Raw genomic sequence first — 21,643 nt, 5'->3', positions numbered from 1 at the left:
ATAAGTGAAATAATCTGTCTGTAAACAATTGTTGGAAATATTACTTGTCATGCACAAAGTAGATGTTCTAACCGACTTGCCAAAACTATAGTTTGTTAACAAGAAATTTGTGGAGTGGTTCAAAAACTAGTTTTAATGAGACCAACCTAAGTGTATGTAAACTTCCGACTTCAACTGTATATTTCAACACACATCAACAAGCTTTCACAGAAAGTTAATCTGCCTGCTCATAGAGGTTTGGACACCGTTTTAAAGTGGTTGAGACATATTATCTCAGGGACTTGAGACTGCGGGGTTATGTCTAAGCTAGGGCACTAAAGGGTCACATGCAAGGAACAAAGGGGTTTACATTTTAGTCATTTAGCAGATGTTCTTTTTCAGAGCAACTTAGTGCATTCATCTTAAGGTAACTAGGTGAGACAACCACGTCATATAGTAAGTACATTTTTCCTCAAAGTAGTTATCAGCAAAGTCAGTGGTAGAATAAAAAGACAAGTGCGAGTGTTATTCCCTTGTTTTTTTTCTTTTGTTGTTTTTTTACGTGGAGGTTATAAATGGATTGACATGCCGAGCATAAATGGGGTGATTTTCAGGCCATATTGGGGTGAGTTGCGGGGCTCTGATTGGTAACCTTTGACCTTTTGACCCCTCTCCCATCCAGGAACGTGATCTACCAGCAAAGCAGGGAGAGCTTCCAGGATGAGTGCACCAAAGAGCTGATCGGCAGCATTGTCATCACCCGATACAACAACCGCACCTACCGCATCGACGACATTGAGTGGGGCAAGTCCCCCAAAGACACCTTCACCATGGCCGACGGCTCCACGACCACTTTCGTCGAGTACTACAGGTAAGGCTGGAGAATTGTGTGCATTTGTTATGCAGAGTTCTTCTAGCGTTCGCGCAATGGCATGCTAGCTGTTCCCATAGACTTCCAGTCATTGAGCCAACAACTATCCATTTAAAAGGGCCTCGGCAGAAATGTGTGTGTATATATAAAGAAAATTACATATTTTTTGCAGCGGTGGCCACTGCCGCTAAATGAATATAAGGGAAAAACTTGTCTGTTTGAATTTTTTTCCTAAAATCTGAACAGCAAAAACTATGGCATCACCATAAAAGAGATGGACCAACCCATGCTTATCCATCGACCCAAAGAGAGGTCCAAGCCTGGTGGAAAGGTAAAACTATTTCAAAGGATGTTATGAAATGTAGCTTTATCTTGACATAGTTCACTTTTTGTGCTTATTTATTTCATACTCATCGATAAACAGGATCTTGTCTTTCCTCACACACCCAACTACCCTGTAACAAAATACTTGTCTGTATCCTTGTAACAGATTGACGCCTTGTTGCTTGAGTCTGTATTCATTACGTCTTCATGTTCTACTATCACACATGCTTTGTAGATAGTCATTTGAGTTTTTATTGAGTTGGAGCCATTTTCTCCATAAAGATACAATATACATTATATTTAATTGTGTGTTTTTGTCTTACAGCAAGTCATAACCGGCGAGATCTTGCTTCTGCCAGAGCTCTCCTTTATGACTGGAATCCCTGACAAAATGAGAAAGGACTTCCGCGCCATGAAGGTAAAGTCATTGTGTCGGCAATGAATTCTCCCTGGGGAGTGTTCTATGACATCCACTGTACATGAAGGCAACACAGTGATTTTGATAACGCAGCATTTGATAGCAATAGTAACCAGCCAATTTTTCTATCAAAGACTTTAGCTGCGCTTGCTTTAGTTTTCCTGATGCAATGAAGTCAATTGAACATGGGGGCAAATGCTATTTGTACCCAGACACGTCACATAGTAACTGGGGCGGAGAGTCTAGTACTGTATAGATTCTGAAAGTGCTGGTTTTACTGTCCCAGGACTTGACGATGCACATCAATGTGAGTAGTGAGCAGCACACTCACTCCCTGAAGCAGCTCCTGAAGAACATCAACACCAACCCAGAGGCCCAGACAGAACTGTCACGCTGGGGGCTGGAGATCAGTCAAGACATCCTGGTGGTGAGCATACATTGCACAATCAAACAATACATTTAATTTATCTCAGAAACAAATTAGTTGTGTAGCTAAAGTCGCACATAGAAAGACAATTAACATGTATTTATCTGGTGGTGAGTAGGTTGGGGCGGTTTTCAGATTTTCATACCGTTCCTGTACCATACTGGGGTATACGGCAGTGTACAGAATAGATGCTATTTATTTCCAAATTAGATTTTTTTTTTTTTTTTACAACAGCACAAAAAATATTAAGTCATCAGGGATCTTGATCCAGGAGGGGATTATTTATCTCTGCTGTAACCACGAAGCTTGATCTGGCATGCTAGCTGCTTACCTAGTAAGTTAGCAAACCAAATGCATAGCTGGAGCCCTGAGCTGGAAATAATTTATTTGGCGGTATTTCAAAATACCCCAGTATACGGTATACCGCCCAAGCCTAGTGGTGAGTAGGGTGACCACATGTCCCGGATTATACAGGACAGTCCCACATTTTGGCCCTTTGTCCGGCGACCAACAAGCATGTCCCCACAGCAACTTGCCCAAGCCTCCCCCATTTCTCCTTCACCCAAATCCAGTCAGCTGATGTTCTGAAATAGTTGCGAAATCTGTATTTCTACAAATCAGCTGGGCTAGACAATCTGGACCCTCTCTTTCTAAAATGAACCGCCGCAATTGTTGCAACCCCTATTACTAGCCTGTTCAACCTCTTTCGTATCGTCTAAGATCCCCAAGATTGGAAAACTGCTGCGGTCATCCCCCTCTTCAAAGAGGGAGACACTCTAAACCCAAACTGTTAGACCTCTATCTATCCTACCCTGCCTTTCTAAGGTCTTCGAAAGCCAAGTTAACAAACAGATCACCGAACATTTCGAATCCCACCGTACCTTCTCCGCTATGCAATCTGGTTTTCAAGCTGGTCATAAGTGCACCTCAGCCACGCTCAAGGTCCTAAACGATATCATAACCGCCATCGCTAAAATACATTACTGTACAGTCGTATTCTTCGACCTGGCCAAGGATTTCGTCTCTGTCAATCACCACATTCTTATCAGCAGAATCAACAGCCTTGGTTTCTCAAACGACTGGTTCACCAACTACTAGAAAGTTCACCAACTTTCTCAAATGGTTCACCAACTACTTTTCAGACAGAGTTCAGTGTGTCAGATTCTCGGGCCGACTCTTTTCTCTGTATACATCAATAATGTCGCTCTTGCTGCTGGTGATTCTATGATCCACCTCTACACAGACAACACCATTCTGTATACTTCTGGCCCTTCTTTGGACACTGTGTTAACTAACCTCCAGACGAGCTTCAATGCCATACAACTCTCCTTCCGTGGCCTCCAACTGCTCTTAAATGCAAGTAAAACTAAATTCATGCTCTTCAACCGATCGCTACCAGCACCTGCCCGCCCGTACAGCATCACTACTCTGGACGGTTCTGACTTAGAATATGTGGACAATTACAAATACCTAGGTGTTTGGTTAGACTAAACTCACATTAAGCATCTCCAATCCAAAATTTAATCCAGAATCGGCTTCCTATTTTCGCAACAAAGCATCCTTCACTCATGCTGCCAAACACACCCTTGTAAAACTAATTTACAAAATAGCCTCCAACACTCTACTCAGCAAATTGGATGCAGTCTATCACGTGCCATCTGTTTTGTCACCAAAGCCCCATATACTACCCAACACTGCGACCTGTATGCTCTCGTTGGCTGGTCCTCACTTCATATTCGTCGCCAAACCCACTGGCTCCAGGTCATCTATAAGTCTTTGATAGGTAAAGCCCTGCTTATCTCAGCTCACTGGTCACCATAGCAACACCCACCCGTAGCACACGCTCCAGCAGGTATATTTCACTGGTCACCCCCAAAGCCAATTCCTCATTTGGCCACCTTTCCTTCCAGTTCTCTGCTGCCAATGACTGGAACGAATTGCAAAAATCACTGAAGCTGGAGACTCATATCTCCCTCGAACTTTAAGCATCAGCTGTCAGAGCAGCTCACAGATCATTGCACCTGTACATAGCCCATCTGTAACTAGCCCATCCAACTACCTCATCCCCATATTGTTATACTTTTTTTTGTTGCTCTTTTGCACCCCCGTATCTCTTGCACATTCATCTTCTGCATATCTATCACACAAGTGTTGAATTGCTAAATTGTCATGTCTTCACCACCATGGCCTATTTATTGCCTTTATCTTACCTCATTTGCACACACTGTATATAGATTTTTTTTTTCTATTGTGTTATTGACTCTACGTTTGTTTATTCCATGTGTAACTCTGTGTTGTTGTTTGTGTCGCACTGCTTTGCTTTATCTTGGCACGCTCGCAGTTGTAAATGAGATCTTGTCCTCAACTGCCTTAAATAATGTTTATTTTATTTTTTTTGCAACCAATTCAAACACCAATTTTTTTTTTAAAAGGTATATTTGTCCCGTATTTCAGTCAGACATTCCGACCTGCCTCTTGCAGTCATGTTGCGTTTATGAAAACATACACTATATATACAGAAGTGTGTGGACAGCCTTTCAAATTAGTGGATTTGGCTATTTCATTGCTGACAGGTGTATAACAGGTGTATAAAATTGAGCACAAAGCCACGCAATCTCCATAGACAAACATTGCCACCTTTCCAACAGGTCAGTTCGTCAAATTTCTGCACTGCTAGAGCTGTCCCGGTCAACTGTTAGTGCTGTTATTGTGAAGTGGAAACATCTAGGAGCAACAACGGCTCAGCCGCGAAGTGGTCTGCCACATAAGCTCACAGAACAGGACCGCCGAGTGCTGAAGCACGTAGTGCGTAAAAATTGTCTGTCTTCAGTTGCAACACTAACTACCGAGTTCCAATTTGCCTTGAAGCAACGTCAGCACAATAACTATTTGTCGGAAGCTTAATGAAATGTGTTTCCATGGCCAAGCAGCCGCACACAAGCCTAAGATCACCATGCGCAATGACAAGCGTTGGCTGGAGTGGTGTAAAGCTCGCCGCCATTGGACTCTGGAGCAGTAGAAAAGCGTTCTCTGGAGTGATGAATCAACCTTCACTTGCAGTTCGAATGACGATTCTGGGTTTGACGGATTGCAGGAGAACGCTACCTGCCTGAATGCCTAGTGCCAACTGTAATGTTTGGTGGAGGAGGAGGCCCTTTCTTGTTTCAGCATGACAATGCCCCTGTGCAAAAAGTGAGGTCCATACAGAAATGGTTTGTCGAGATCGGTGTGGAAGAACTTGACTGGCCTGCATAGAGCCTTGACCTCAACCCTATCAAACACCTTTGGGATAAATTGGAACACCGACTGTGTGCCAGGCCTAATCGCCCAACATCAGTGCCCGACCTCACTAATACTTTTGTGGCTGAATGGAAGCAAGTCCCTGCAGCAATGTTACAACATGTAGTGGAAAGCCTTTCCAGAAGAGTGTTATAGCAGCAAAGGGGAGGACCAACTCCATATTAATGCCAATGATTTTGTAATGAGCTGTTCGACAAGCAGGTGTCTGCATTGTTTTGGTCATGTAGTGTATGTGACGAGACGTAGGCCAATGTCATAGGCCTATCGTCAACCAATCATATTTCTATAATCCTTTCGGGCTAAATTCCAGCTAAACTTGGAGAGGACAGTTAGGCTTAATAACTACAAAAAAAAAGAATCTGCTTCTGAAGATGTATGGTAATTTCATCAAACTTGCGAGGCTCTCGTGCTCATTAATTGCTCTTTCCACATATTTGCTTCTACTTCATTCAATCCTGTTTTTAAGTCTGAGTAGATTTTAAAAATCTACCAGCCACTCAGATTTTTTTTACCAGCTAAAATATTTTTTCATAGTTAAGTACAAAAAAACAACAGATGAGCATGCTTTCGTAAACAAGAAATGTATTAGTAAGAAGTAATGTGGTGTAATGCTCACTTTCATTTTTTGTGACCGGAGTCTTTTAATAATCAAATATCAGAGACAATGTTCAGATTTCCCTTTTAAGGCCGCGAGGTTACCTAGTTAACGTGGCCACTGGAGTCCTATCACATGTCTGTTTGTGTGAGATTTAGAATCTGGCTAGGATGTCTGTTCGCTATCAATTGATGCAGTCGACTCTAACGTTCGAAAAACAACTGAACTTGTGAACAAAACAATGTAAATAGCCCCAAAAAATCACAAGGACAAAGTCTCACTTAGTAGACTGTCAAGTAAACTAGACCAACTTTTATGCCTGTGCCATCAGCACTCATTGCGCACATCTCCTATGCCAGGCAGTTTATGCTCGAGGTGAGAGGATTTGTATTTCTTTGTGCAATTAGCAGCTAGGAAACAAAAGGGCAGGAATACTTAAACAGCTACCGCAGCATTGTTCTAACTCGCACGTGCTCATACTTTTGACAATTTTTATTTGCGAATGTAATGCTCTCAATGTAGAGCTCTGCAAATTGACCACCCACCAACGTGGCTGGTGAAATAGACGTTCTTACCCGCCAATAACTAAACCTGCCCACATTTGGCAGGTGTGCATTTTATGCCCTGGTATAACGTCAATGTTACACCAAAAACACCACCACATTTCTTATACGATTTTAGAAAAATGATGTAATGTGGCCAAAACTCAACAGTGCCGACCACTAGGCAGAATATGCTTTGATTGAAACAAAATTAAGGAAGGCTTTATACTTTAACACCATCTACTACACTGTCCCGCAAAATCATCTTGTTGTCACGCTTTTAGGTATTTTAAATGTGGTGAGACTCCACACAGCTCATTACAAAATAGACAACATTCTCACTCACACATTTTTCAAAAATGGTCGGGTGCTGGATCGTCGTGAGTGAAATCCATTGACGGTAAATGGACAAGAGGTCAGTTGTGTGTTAAATGAAATGCACAGTTTAAGATTACGATGAAATTTAATGAAGTTCTTCTGGTCCTTAATCACTTGCTATGGTTAGGTCTATTTTGCTTGTCCTGTATCCAGAAAGGTTCCCAGCACAGCTCTCAGGGGCCACGTTGAAGCTGAGTTTAGCCTTCGAAAAACAACTTAGAACTGTGAAAAACAGGGTAGCGTTAAATGTTGTCGTCCCCCACGAATGATGTAGCGCCCCCCCTTGGGCCATTTAGTGTAATTTTGTAAATGGTGGATCTCTATGGCAAGACCCAACTTTTGTCAAAATCGGGCCAGTGGTGTCTGAGATTGCAATGGTCAGCTAGACTTATATCCCTGAGCATGTGTGCCGTATTTAATCTCACTGAATAAAATAGATCAAGAGATATAAGCATGTGCCTGTTATAGCACCACCGTGTTGTCGATATGAATGTTCTTGCATATGTTGAGTCTTGACAGTATTTGCAACTTGTGTACCAGATGTTGTTACAGTACAAATATCCTTGACTGATTTATGTGCCAGACCACACTCATGTTGTTTTAGGTACTAGCCTGGAAAGGATTACATTGAGACCTTTGTCCATAGATGCCACATCAAGTTTTGTGCAGATTGATCATTCGGTGCCATAGGATTAGTGTTTTAAGTGTTTTTATTATTGTTTTTTTACAACATTTTCAATTCCAACATGTATGACCTTATGGGTCCCTGAGGAAAACGTGTTTTTTGTGAGGAGAGGGACCTATGTCCCTGAATTTCATGACTTTACGTCAAACAGGGTTTCGGGCGTGACCTTTCAGATTTTGCATTTTCAATCGCTTGTTATAGCACCACCATCTGGCCAATCAGAGTAATTTTGTAAAATACCAGATCTCTGGCAAGACTCATCCTTCTCCAAAGTTTAGTCAAAATTGGGATAGTGCTGTCTGAGAGATCGCGTGTGACGAATGAACGTACTAACGGACGTAGACGGATCCACAGTCTCCACCCTGATTTTCATCTTGGGGACAAACGGCTTATCCCTTGACGTTTACCCACAAGAGCATGTCATAAATTGTCTAAAACCTGCTTTTAAAAGTCATGGAATAAAAGCAATTCCCAGGAGTGAATCTAAGTTGATTAACAATTGTCAGTGACCTGCTGGCATCTCCTAATGGGTTAGAATAGCTCTTAATGGGTTAGAAAGTCTCCTAAAATACCTGGTGAGTTAATCAGACTCGAGGGTAAAGAATGTTTATACAGAGCTCTTACCCTGACCCCTTAACCACAGTAGTATATATCCACTACTCTCTGGTTTTACTTTTCCCCACGCTGGAGACGTTCTATGCATACAGGCTCACCGACCTTTCTTTGTGTAACTATAAAACGTAGTCAAGTAATAAAAGCAATTCCCAGGAGTAAATCTCAGTTGATAAGCAAGATATTCTTTTCCACTAGCACCGGCTGTCGGCTATACAGCCGATTACGGACTCATTTTCAGCTGGCTACTTTTTCCACTTAAATTAATAGCCAACTTTTCAATTCTCTTTAGAAAAAAAGTCATGCTATTTGTATTTGAGCAAAATGAATGACCGTTCATTCAAGCACCGCTACGCACCCGCGAGTCCCAAATACCCGAGCGTACATGAGTTGATGCCTTCACACAGCACATGCGAGCTGTCCTGAGCAAAAAGCGCCCATCAATCTACTCGCTGAGCTTATTTATTTTAGGCAAAGGGATTTACAGAAGTTAACCTTCAATAGTGAACATACTAGCAATATGATGGCTACTGTGGATAGTCTGCAAAAATAAAGCTACAAAAAGCCATGTAGATATCTATTTTGGAATGTTTGTCTAAGAGGCAATGTTCTATTTTCAAATCTTCTCAAAATGACACGCTTTTGAAGCAAAAATTAATGCAATTAATACATCGCAATTCTAAAGAATAGAGTAGACTTGTATTGCTAAATTATTACATAGCATCTTAATACATATCATAATAACCAAATATAGCCTATTAATAGCTGAATATAGAGCAAAAGCATGCCAATCTATAGGTCCTGCATGACCCCAATGCATTTAAGAACTATACCATGTCTGGGCCAATAAATTATGTTCGGGCCAGTAGATTTTTTTGTCCAACTGGCCTGGTAACTTAGTTATATGTCCAAGGTATCGCATCGGTGCAAGTAAACCAAAGATCTCACTTGTATTTCCGATATGCAGTCCATCAGGATTTGCCAGACAGTGGCGTTTTTAAGTGAGTAACTCGTCAGTAGAATATCGCATCGGTAAGACGTTCATTTGGCTCCCTAATTTGCATACTGGTATGCTTTTTAGCAATTCTCTGCAGATGAATTGTTGAAAACATTTGAAGATGGTGAATCCTCCTCACTGCAGGAATAACAGGTAGGCTAGTCGAGAGTGGTTCAAAATATGATAAAAGAAAATGGATTGAATGGTTCTAATAGTTAATGATACTTATGTGGGATTTTCAAAGAATATTGATTTTACCTGTATTGCAGATAGCTGAGAAAATGCCTTTAAAGGAAGCTTGAAGCCTGTGGAAGTCAGCAGACTCTTACAGGATTATTTAAATGCCCAGTGCAGTCAATTACATTTTTCCTGTGTTTTATATCATATTGTACAAGAGCTGATTTAAAATAACACTGTAAAAGTGTGAAAAAATGTGATCAGTGTTATTTCCTGATAGTAGCTGGACTACAATCTAGCATTAGAATGAGCAGAGGCCACCAAAATAGAGCTTGTTCGGACAAAATGGTGGGTGGGGGGGCCTATTTCTTTTACACACACTATAGCTGGGGTGATAACCGACAATTATTGACCCCGACCATACTGATCACTAATCACAGGCATTTGTTTTGGGTGGGGGTGGGTGCTTGTGGAAAACTTGAACTATTCTCTGTTGTTCCATCCAGACTACAGGAAGAATTCTGCCTCTGGAGACCATCTGTCTGCAGTCAGTGTCCTTTGTCACCGGAGCTGATGTCAGCTGGTCCAGGGAGGTTATCAGGGATGCTTCTATCAGTTGTGTGAGTCTCAGGGTCAAAGGGTCAAGTACAGCACACTAATGATGTCAGGGGAATGACTAGCTTACTGTCATTTGTGTGTATTGCACTCTGTTTTAGGGTTGATTTAATGATATTCAGTCTCCTACGCAGTCACTTTAAACATTTTGATTTAGTTGAAGAAAAATAAACTGAGGAATCAAGAAATCAGCTTGGCTCTGGCCAATCATAGTGCACTATATAGGGAATAATGCCATTTCAGGCTCACACTTCTCCTCTGGCCCGTTCTGTTGTTTTTCTCTCAGATCCCCATGAACTGCTGGGCCATTTTCTACCCGCGGCGCTGTGCTGAGCAGGCCGAGGAGCTAGTGTCCTGCTTTGGGAAGGTGGCCGGACCTATGGGCCTGAGGCTGGATCGGCCCATCCGCGTGGAGCTGAAGGACGACCGCACCGAGACCTACGTCAAGAGCATCCACTCCCAGCTCACTAGTGAGGTAGGACATGACACTACTGCCTCTGAGCACCTTAGAACAGTCTTTTTTTGTGAACAATTGTTGTTATTGAATCACAAGCTGTATATAGGCCATGAAGAGAAATACAGTAAACAAATTCGGAACATTTTCCCAACCTCTATTATACCCCAAACTTCAAACATTCGACTAGTAAAAATGTGGAGGTTAATTTGTTTCACTAATGTATCTCAACTTTGTGGTTATTTCTATGATGCTGTTTGAGTTATTCACATCAGTAATACATAAACACTGGTGGTAGGGAGATTTGTCCTTTCATTCTAAAGCGCTTTGATGTGGAAAAGCACTATATAAATCCTATTAATTATGAATCTATTATGAGCTTTCTCTTTTTACCTTGGCCCATTTTTCAGCCCAACGTGCAGTTGGTAGTGTGCATCATGACAGGCAACAGAGACGACCTTTACAGTGCCATCAAGAAGCTGTGCTGCGTCCAGAGTCCCGTGCCCTCTCAGGTTAACCATGCCACACCTCCAGACAATTCACTATTGATCTTCATTTAGCCAGGATCGTCCACTCCGCAACAAACACACAACATACAGTAAACGTACAAATAACAACATGACTAGGTGCCAGCACGGTTTTTCTTTACCTAAACCTCGGCAGTGGTAGAAAAAGTACCCAATTGTCAAAGTTGAGAAAAAGTAAAGATGCCTTAATTGGAAATGACTCAAGTAACACTCACCCAGTAAAATACTACGTAAGTAAAAGTCTAATTATTTGGTTTTAAATATACTTAAGTATCATAAGTAAATGTAATTGCTAAAATATGCTTAAATATCAAAAGTAAAAGTATAAATCATTTCAAGTTCCTTACATTAAGCAAACCAGACGGCAATATTTTCTTGTTTTTTAAATTTACGGATAGCCAGTGGCACACTCCCAACACTCAGGCATAATTTACAGACGACGCATGTGTGTTTGCTGAGTCCGCCAAATCACATGCAGTATGGATGACCAGGGTTGTTCTCTTTAATAAGTGAGTGAATTAGACCATTATCCTGTCCTGCTAAGCATCAAAATGTAACGAGTATTTCTGGGTGTTAGGGGAAAGTGTATAGAGTAAAAAGTGCATTATTTTCTTTAGGTGTGAAGTAAAAGCAAAAGTTGTATAAATAGTAAAGTCGAGAGACCCATAAAAACTGCTTAAGTAGGGCTACTTTACACCACTGTAACTCGGGTCCTATAAGATCTGTGAATACTAAAGGTGTAAGGTTCAGGGAAAGAGGCAAGGAACCAAAAGGTTTATCAACTGTCTAATGCAAAGGTTAATCTAAAATTAAAAATGTAAATTTCTTTGGCTTTGTAGGCCATTAACGTCCGGACCATCTCCCAACCCCAAAAGCTGAGGAGCGTAGCCCAGAAAATCCTGCTGCAGATGAACTGCAAACTGGGAGGAGAGCTGTGGACTGTGAACGTCCCTCTGGTTAGTGTTATATTTTTCACTGCTGGTAAGGTTTTGGCTGAAGTTGACTGTGTTTTAAGTCTGGTTGTAGGGATGCTATGTGTCCACTAGATGGAGACAGTGTGTTGATGGAGCCATAGAGACATGCAAGTCAGAATTAAAGCTTTGCATAAGATAAAGCGAGACACAATCAGGAATTCAGAACAAGTCACAAATACCTTATTTTATACTGTAATGTACAAAATGAACACCAATTTACCCATAAAGTGACACAAATGCCAATTGAATAATGTAAAACAAGTAGAGTTTATAATGCAAAATGACTTTTTCAGTAAGCAGTCTGAAGAGGTAAGTTTTTTTTTGTTTTTTGTCAAGTCAGCTGTTTAAAAATGTACCTGCAACTTACGGTTCTGGTAAATGCAGGGCACCTTTACTCTTTTGGAGGCTGGAGCGGAGGAGAGATGTGACCAGGATTATGTGTTGCCATCAACAGCTACAGGTTGTAGGGCCCTATAAAATTATTGTTGTGGAGAATGTGGATGGAATCACGACATTAAAACGGAATACAAAATATTCAGAAACGTTTTGAACTTAGTAGGAAATCAACTAAATATAATTTTTATCATCAAACATGAATAATATGCATGAGTGATTCGTATTTTCTTTCAACTTTCTGAAGAGGCAACGGCACAGGAATGCCCTGGCTCTGACTGCACAGGAATGCCCCTGTGTGCCTTTGTCTACCACTTTGTGTTGCTGTTAGCGATGATGCTAACTTAATGACAACCGTCTTCTGGCAGATGGAAAGGCTTTCCCTAAAACCTTCTCAATGAATTGTTAACTACGAAGTAACCTATGCCCATCTGGCAGAAGGATATCATGATTATTTGCATCGATCCATTGGCCATTTGTTTAGCAAATTCTGCAATCACGAGTGCTACAGAAACATCAGTAACAATGCTAACCAAACAACGGTCTCTGGCTGATGTGCAGTTGATTTTAAAGGGTAGCTACACCCCAAAATCTACATTTCTCAACCTTAACCTCAAAAGTGGTCTCCTGAGGTGGTTTAAGCATTGTTGTGGACTTAGAAGATCCAATTTGGTTGTTTTTCTATTAAACAACAGAAGGGGGGTTGTCAATAAGTGATTGCATTCAAACGAATTTACCCAGCTGTTAGATTTTCTGTTTTAGTGTAGTATTTTTAGCATCTGTCTTTGCTTTACGTTTTAACAGAAACATCTGATGGTGATTGGAGTGGACGTCCATCACGACACCAGCAAGAAGAACAGATCAGTCATGGGCTTTGTCGCCAGCCTGAATAGGTAAACACGCCCCCTAAAAGACACACCGCACAGTAACATATCAGTGGATGCAATTAACATAACTTAATTGATGGCTTTTCTGACAAATTATAGTTGTATCCCAAATGGCACCCTATTCCCTATATCAGGGATGGGCAACTTTGATGGGAGTGAGGGCCACAAAAAATCTGAACTGATGAGGGGCCACAGTGGCTCGTGGGTCTGTGTACCCACACATGCAGTCAGAGCCAGACCTAGCCTTTTGGGCTCCAGATGGCTACCCTATATAGTGTACTACTTTTTACCAGGCCCCAAAGGGTGCACTATATAGGGTGTTATTTGGAATCCAACCTATGATATTTCCTCCTATTCCTCCCCTCCCCCAGCCTGCTGACTAGGTGGTACTCCAGAGTGACCTTCCAGATGCCCAACGAGGAGATCATCAACGGGTTCAGAGTGTGTCTGCTGGCTGCACTGCAGAAATACTATGAGGTGACCGTTTTAAAATAGGCCTACTATGAGTTGTGATGCCTTTTATTTATTTTTAACACAGTGTACTAAAGGCCTTTCAGCCCAACCTGGTATATATACACACACTACCGGTCAGAAGTTTTAAACACCTACTCATTCAAAGGTTTTTCTTTATTTTTACTTTTCTCTACATTGTAGAATAATAGTGAAGACATACAAACTATGAAATACCACATAATGGAATCATGTAGTAACCAAAATTATTTATTTGAGATTCTTCAAATAGCCACCCTTTGCCTTGATGACAGCTTTGCACACTCTTGGCATTCTCTCAACCAGCTTCATGAGGTAGTCACCTGGAATGCATTTCAATTAACAAGTGTGTCTTAAAAGTTAATTTGTGGAATTTCTATTATAAACTGGGTGCCCTGAATGCTGATTGGCTGACAGCCGTGGTAAATCAGACCGTATACCACAGGTATGACAAAACATGTATTTTTCCTGCTCTAATTGCATTGGTAACCAGTTTATAATAGCAATAAGGTACCTCTGGGATTTGTTTTATATGGCCAATATACCACTGCTAAGGGCTGTATCCAGGCACTCCGCGTTGTGTTGTGCGTAAGAACAGCTCTTAGCCGTGGTATATTGTCCATGTACCACACCTCCTCGTGCATTATTGCTTAAATATAGAACAACCCCTCTCCCCAAAGAGTGTAAAAAGAGTAGGCCATTACCACTTTAAGAATAATTAACTATTTAGACCTTGCCAATGCATTGATATTAAAACTATTATTACATTCTGAAATACGTGAGAATAATGTGGCCATTGCCTGACTAAATGGGTTGGATGTATGGGGATTTTTCTGTAGCATGTGGCCAACACAGGCACACGTAATAAAGCCATGAATAGTGGTAGCATTAATCTCACAATTTTGAATCTCGCCATCGCTTTTTTATGAGAAAGTGACCAAAACCCTTTCTTAATGGAAGGATTTGTATGGAAAGCCAAGTTGAAACCAACAATGGATGTTGTCTTCCTCATAACCGCACATGGTTTTACCGCAACAGAGTAGCGCAACGCCATTCAATTGAAGTGGCGGGAAACAAACAAAAGTGGCCACATCTCTCACAAAAATGTATTTAAAAAATAATCACTGATAATTATAAGGGAACAGGAGAACTTATACATTGGCTACAATAATTACAATAACTTGTCAAGCATCAAATTGAAGGTAGTCCTATTCCAGTACTTGAATTTCTGAGCTCCAGATTCAGGTTCAATTAGGCTACTTCAATTCCCTTGCATTGTTTAAAATTGCAGGTGTAACATGGAAAACAAAATGCATTTGTCATTTTATTTCATTACCAGATCATATCGTGAATAATCCCACTAGGCTATGTAATTTGTCATTATATCCAGAATAATTAATAGGAATAGCGTTGGGTGTTGCGCAATAGTCTTTCCTAGACAATTGCACGCGGTAAACTGTGTCCAGAAACATATGAGAACATGTTACCTTGATGCTAGGATATTAGATTGAACGTGGATCCAGGCACAACTGTCTTCACCGGTGTAACGAATGAGAGACACATTGTCTGGACATTTTTCCAGCACTTGGACTGTTGCATCAGATGTGTGTACATTTTCGCGGCGTAACTAATCAGCTGGACACCAAATGTGCATCCAACAAGTGTTATGCATAATTGAAGAACCACTTTAATGACAGTATCGAGTTTAGGTTTGAAGTATCAAGCAAGGTACAGTGACTTTTTCATTTAGGACATTCAATTTTGCAATCGCATTTATTATTTTGGATTTGTTCCCATGAAACTATTTTCACTCGTAACGTAAGACACACCATTTTACGCCATTTCCCGGATCTCCATATAAAAAACTGTCCTGACAGCTAGATCCCGGATTCTTACAAGTTCAATGTCTAATTTAACTGAATTACTGCTTAATATATGATATAAAGACAACTTACACTGCCGTAAATGCAAGGACAGAAGAGTAATGTTTTATGTCACACAATTTTGGACAAATCCGTCAAGACATCAACCATGATAAATGATTACGTAAACCGGTTTTAAATCAACTCGTGAATCTTTTTGAATATAGCTATGATCCCCATTATATCTTAATGTAATGATATTAAACATTTTTGCTCATTATTATCAATGACTTATCAGCAGCTACTGCATAGTTAGTTGTCCAGTGTAGGAAATCCTCACTGGTACCCTAGTTTTATAGAAAGACCCATATGCTAGGGATTTTTTAAATGTCTTATGTTAGTGGCATAAAAGAATATGCCATGAATTGTTTTGTTTTTTCACCCCTTTTTTCTCGCCAATTTTGTGGTATCCAATTGGTAGGAGTTAGTCTTGTCTCATCGCTGCAACTCCCATACGGACTCGGGAGAGGCGAAGGTCAAGAGCCATGCGTCCTCCGAAACACAACCCAACCAAGCCGCACTGCTTCTTGACACAATGCCCATCCAACCCGGAAGCCAGCCGCACCAATGTGTCGGAGGAAACACCTGGCGACCGTGTCAGCGTGCCCTGCGCCTGGCCCGCCACAGGAGTTGCTAGTGCGCGATGAGACAGGGATATCCCTGCCGGCCAAACCCTCCCTAACCCAGAAGACGCTGGGCCAATTGTGCCCCGCCCCATGGGCTGCCCGGTCGCGGCCGGCTGCGACAGAGCCTGGACTCTAACCCAGAATCTCTAGTGGCACAGCTAGCACTGCGTTGCAGTGCCTTAGACCACTGCGCCACCCGGGAGGCCATGATTTATGTTTTTATAATTTTCCAGGTGAACCATAACTTCCCGGAGAAGATTGTGGTATATCGGGACGGAGTGTCTGACGGCCAGCTGAAGACTGTAGAGCTGTATGAGATCCCTCAGCTGCTCAAGTGTTTTGAGACGTTCCCTAACTACGAGCCCAAGCTGGCCTTCATCGTGGTACAGAAACGTGTCAGCACCAACCTGTACTCCTGCTCCGGAGACCGCTTTGGAACGCCTCCGCCAGGAACTGTCCTGGACCACACAATCACCAACAGGGAATGGTTAGTCCTGGCTCTGTCTTTAAGGGATACTTCAGGATTTTAGCGATGTGGCCCTTTGTCTACTTCCCCAGAGTCAGATGAACTCGTGGATACCATTTTTATGTCAGAGGTAGTTTCGTGAGCCAATGCTAACTAGCATTAGCACAACGACTAGCATATACCCATAGACTTCCAGTCATTGCACTTACGCTAGCTGGCATTGGGTTGTGAAACTACCTCAAACTTAATTCATTCTGGACACAGAGACATAAAAATGGTATCCACGAGTTTATCTGACTGGGGAAGTAGACAAAGGACCTCATTGCCAAAATCCTGAAGTATTCCTTTAATGGAGCGCAATGCTGGTTCTCTTCCCCCTTCTCCCCCTCTGACCCTATCCATGGGGGGAGGGATGAACGACTGCATACTTCAGTGGGAAAGTGGACAGAATTGGGCTTAGGTCATCAGTTTTGTAACGCTTCATCATTTATCAAATTATTTATTTTTCTCTCCCCAGGGTTGACTTCTACCTGATGGCGCACCACATTCGACAGGGCTGTGGCCTGCCTACACACTACATCTCAGTCTACAACACAGCAAACCTCTCCCCAGACCACTTGCAAAGGTAATGTTAGATGTACAGTGAATTATGCCACCATAAATCTCTAGTTGGCAGTAAGGGCCAAATAGTATCTGCCAGTTTACATAATACCTCAGCTATTGTTGATTTTATACGTTGGTGGGTGGATTGGATGCATCACATAAAGGCCTGTCATTCTTGCAGCATTAACATATAACCTTGTTAACACAATCTAACCCGTGGTCTCACTCCAGGCTGACCTTCAAAATGTGCCACATGTACTGGAATTGGCCCGGGACTATCCGAGTGCCTGCGCCGTGCAAGTATGCCCACAAACTGGCCTTCCTGTCGGGCCAGTACCTCCACTCAGAGCCAGCTATCCAGCTGGCAGACAAGCTGTACTTCCTCTGATGTGTGCCTCCTTAGCCTCAGCCCCTCTAGAAGGAGCATACCAGTCTGCACAACAATTAACAGGTCGCAACAGAGAAAGCTGTGAAGAAGAAGAAATGGAAGAAGAAATGGAAGGAGGAAAATAAATAAAAGGGGGAGGCTTTCTTATTATGACTTTTGGATCAGATAAAACCATTTGTTTTGTTTTGTTTAGCAGCCAGTGTTCTAATGGTGTCTGACATAGACCCCACCCCACCCCCAGGCACTGTTGTCGTAGAAACTTTGTGTCCTATTGCAGGTGGTATGTTGGAATTTAGAGAAAATGCTGTTTTTAAATTGAATCTATTTTTGCCACATGAAGTAATCCAGCGAGCTATACACCGCCATTATAGAGTATCATTGTCAATGAGAGAAGACAAATGATACTCTTAAGATGGCGGCGTATAGATTGTTGGACTACTTTGCGCAAAAATTGATTTAATTTAATAATGAAGGATTTCCTAAATTCCAATGTTCCCCCTGCAACTAGCCATGGGAGTTCAGAAAACACTGACTCGAGAACGAAGAAAGTATTGACTAAAGGTTAGTCAAAGATTCTGATTATGGCTACTGATTACTGCTACACAGCAGCTTGTTCATGCCCTCAGACACAAACTTTCGCTCTGCTGCTGAGGTTCGATTTTACATGGCTAACCGTTTGAGAGTTAAAAAATATTGCTGCTTTGAGGAATGGGAACAAATGTTTATAAAACAAAAAAAGGGCCAGTTTTCCACTGTTTGCATGACCCACAGAGACTAGAGGAGTTTTTATTTTTGTGAAGTGATAGTGTGAAATTCAAGTCTGTTTTAATTTAATACAACTATAGTGGGTTTTATTTGTGTTGTCCTCTGTTTTGTTGCTCCAGATACATTGCTGTTGCAAATAAAACTGGTGTGTGTATGGGAAGTTTTCTTAAGTTGTTAGTCTTGTCTTTTTTTCTAGTTTGTGGGGCCATTCCCCAATTGTGCTGCATGTCCAAGTGATCAGAAAGCTTTCAATGAAATTGACTTTGAGTCCAGTAGATGTGCTGTACCATCTCTGTAGTTGCATAGGTCACTAGGCACAGACCAGAACAAAGTAATTTGCCATAATGCCGAAAGGTTATCACTTCGAAAGTTACCAGCAAAAACATGGAAGTCTTTCACTTTGACAGGTGATACTGACTGATGATAGATAAATAAAGCTGGAGGAGAGAAGCTGTCACTGCATAACTGGAAGCATGATTAAGTCACAGGAAATGTAAGGGCTGTTTTTGTTAGTTTAATGCCCACCACTGGGGGGGAAACAGATGGATGAAAATGGCTATGTGATGGAAAATCTGATAGAAATGAAAGATCTGGTGTGACTGAATGATGGCTGAGGGGCCAGGATTGATGTAGCCACAGGGAAAGTGTCTGCCTTGGACTTCACTGGTATCTAATGCGATGGCAGGAATCTCTATGGGAGGAGTTGACGGTAGGAATTGATGATTACCCCATAGTATGCACAGTAGGCCCGGAGGTATCAGTGGATGGAGCAGGCAGGTGGGTGTTTGGAAGGGCAAAGTGAGATCAGGTTCAGGAGCTGAATGAGAAGGTGGTTATGAGGGGATGTGGATAGTATAAATAATTGGGTGAGAACAGTTAGTGAGGGAAGCTACTGAGGCTATACCTAAGATTTCAGGGAGGAGGAAAGCAGTCCCGTGGTGGACAGAGGAGTGTGGGGTAATGGTGAGGAGTAGGAACAGGGCATTTGGAGAACTGAAGAGGACATAACTTCCAACATCTGATTAGGTATAAGCAGGCTCTGGTGAAGAGAACTATTCGTCAGGCAAAGAGGTCATGTTGACTTCGGTGCTGTGACACCATTTGAAGGGCGACACCTGTGGGAGAAGTGTGGGGGATGATTAAGAGGATGAAGGGAGTGGGATTATCCAGTGTTGACGAGTGGGAAGGGTGTGGCAGTAACAGATGCGAAGGCAGAAATGATGGCCGAAGCATTTGTCCAAGTGCAAAGCTAGGCTAATTTGTCAGAGGAGAGGGAGAACGAGAGAGGAGCATCCTGGGGTGGTGGATGTAAATTATGTGTTGAATACACCATTTACAATGGCAGAGGTGAAAAGGGCAAAAGGTAAGGTTGGGTTAACTTCACCTGGGAAGATGAGGTGTGCTATGTTATGTTTTCCCATTTTAGTGATGCACTGTATAAGGTATTGGTGTTGTACAACAGAGTGTGGGAGGAGGGGAAACTACCAGGCAGTTGGAAGGAGACAGTAGTGGTACCAACCCGGAAGCCAGGGAAGGACCTAACGAGGTTAACAGGCTATCTGCCAGTAGCTTTAACATCACATGTATGTAAGATTATGGAACGTATGATTACGAAGAGGTTAACTTACTTTCTGGAGAGCTAGTATCGCCACATCAGAGTGGGTTCAGGAAGGGTGGGGGAACTATGGACCCAGTTCTCTGCTTTGAATCAGAGGTCAGGAAGGCTCAGGTGAACTAGGAGATTGTTGTAGCTGTCTATTTTGATGTGAAGGCGTATGATGTGGAAGGAGGAGTTGTTAACCAAGCTTGATATTATGAGGGTAGGAGGAAGAACGTACTGCTGGATAAAGAATTTCCGGTGTGAAGGTCTATCCAGGTGAGGGTGGGGAAGTCTATCAGGGTGGATAACGGTACACCGCAGGGGAGCGTGACTATGTTGTTCTCAATCATAATCAATGATGTTTACTTTCAGATACGGACGGATATTGGGAGGTTGTTATTTGCAGAAGATGGGGCCTTATGGAAGAGGGGAAGAAATGTGCCATACATAGTCAGGAAGGTAAAGAAAACAAGTGATGTAGGTAGAGCGGTGGGAATTAATGTGGGGATTCAGGTTCTCTGGCGAGAAAACTCAGACAGTGTTCTTTAGCAGGAGGAAGGTGGGAGATGAGGTATGCTTGAGGTAATATGGGAGAAACTTGGAGACTATGGCAGTATAGCATATGGTTCGGCAGCCCGGACCTCATTGGAAAGACTACATGTCATACCGGGGCAAGCACTTAGAATATGTAGTGGGGCGTTTCGGACCTCCCCAGTATCTGCACTACCGGTGGAGATGGGGGATATGCCATTGCAGATTAGGAGACAGCAGCTGGCAATGAATTATTGGGTCAACCTACAGGGACATGGGATGTCTCAGCCTGCAAAAGGGATTTTACAGGCATGCTGGGAACACGAGCGAAGACAGAACACAAGCTTTGGGTGGGTGGGTAATACCCAGGCTAAGGAGATGGGATTGTATGGAAGGGAGTTTAGTCCAATGGTAGCTATTCCTGTAAATACACCATGGCTACTCCCACCTCCAGTAGTTGATCTAGAAGTGTTGGAGAGACGACAGAAAGATAGGGAGGGTGTTGATCCATCTGATTTGTTTAAGAGACGTCTGGATACTGTGTATCAGAATTTTGTGGCTATTTACACAGATGTTTCAAAAGATCCAAGGACTGGAAACACTTGGTCAGAATTTGTAGTGCAGGAATGTGGTGTGGCAGTCAGGAAACGTATTACAGATAATCTGGTTGTATATACGGCAGAGCTGATGGCCATACTGTTGGCCTTGCAGTGGGTGGAGGAAGTCAAACCAGACAGGGTAGTTATTTGCTCTGATTAATGTACAGTGAGTCTCCAGACCTTTAGCTCACGTAGCAGACAAGACCTGCTTTATGAGGTGCTACAAACACATTGCAGGATTGGACAAATGAGTACAGATAAGATTTACTTCAGTTCCAGCCCATGTGGGGGTGGAAGGGAACATGGCAGTTGATGTACAGGCTAAACAAGCCCTTATTAGTGGGAATGTTGAAGTTGTAGTTTCAATGACCAAGGCAGAGGCAAAAAGACTGATATGGACAGTGATGTTGCAGAGATGGCAGGAGAAGGATAGACAGGCCTTTATTTCATGTACAGAGGAAGGGGAGGGGAGGACAGCAGGAAGGGACAGAGGAGAGGA

General features: G+C 42.3%; 1 protein-coding gene across 2 annotated transcripts in view; it reads left to right on the top strand.

The window, feature by feature from the left end:
- The window catches only part of LOC129853451 (piwi-like protein 2), a 30,066-nt gene extending 11,497 nt beyond the window's left edge, over positions 1-18,569 (top strand). For both annotated transcript variants that reach the window (XM_055919501.1, XM_055919502.1), the window contains exons 11-23: positions 662-850; positions 1,097-1,181; positions 1,500-1,592; positions 1,879-2,019; positions 9,812-9,925; positions 10,207-10,395; positions 10,785-10,886; positions 11,741-11,857; positions 13,073-13,161; positions 13,527-13,632; positions 16,426-16,679; positions 17,176-17,283; positions 17,493-18,569. In XM_055919501.1, coding sequence (XP_055775476.1) covers positions 662-850; positions 1,097-1,181; positions 1,500-1,592; positions 1,879-2,019; positions 9,812-9,925; positions 10,207-10,395; positions 10,785-10,886; positions 11,741-11,857; positions 13,073-13,161; positions 13,527-13,632; positions 16,426-16,679; positions 17,176-17,283; positions 17,493-17,649 — 1,744 coding nt within the window. In that variant the 3' untranslated portion in view covers positions 17,650-18,569. The remainder of the gene's footprint in view (positions 1-661; positions 851-1,096; positions 1,182-1,499; positions 1,593-1,878; positions 2,020-9,811; positions 9,926-10,206; positions 10,396-10,784; positions 10,887-11,740; positions 11,858-13,072; positions 13,162-13,526; positions 13,633-16,425; positions 16,680-17,175; positions 17,284-17,492) is intronic.
- The last annotated feature ends 3,074 nt before the right edge of the window (positions 18,570-21,643 follow it).

The sequence above is a fragment of the Salvelinus fontinalis genome, chromosome 4 (assembly GCF_029448725.1).
Source record: "Salvelinus fontinalis isolate EN_2023a chromosome 4, ASM2944872v1, whole genome shotgun sequence".
NCBI classification, from domain to species: Eukaryota; Metazoa; Chordata; class Actinopteri; order Salmoniformes; family Salmonidae; genus Salvelinus; species Salvelinus fontinalis.
This window is presented reverse-complemented; position numbering and strand designations above follow the sequence as displayed.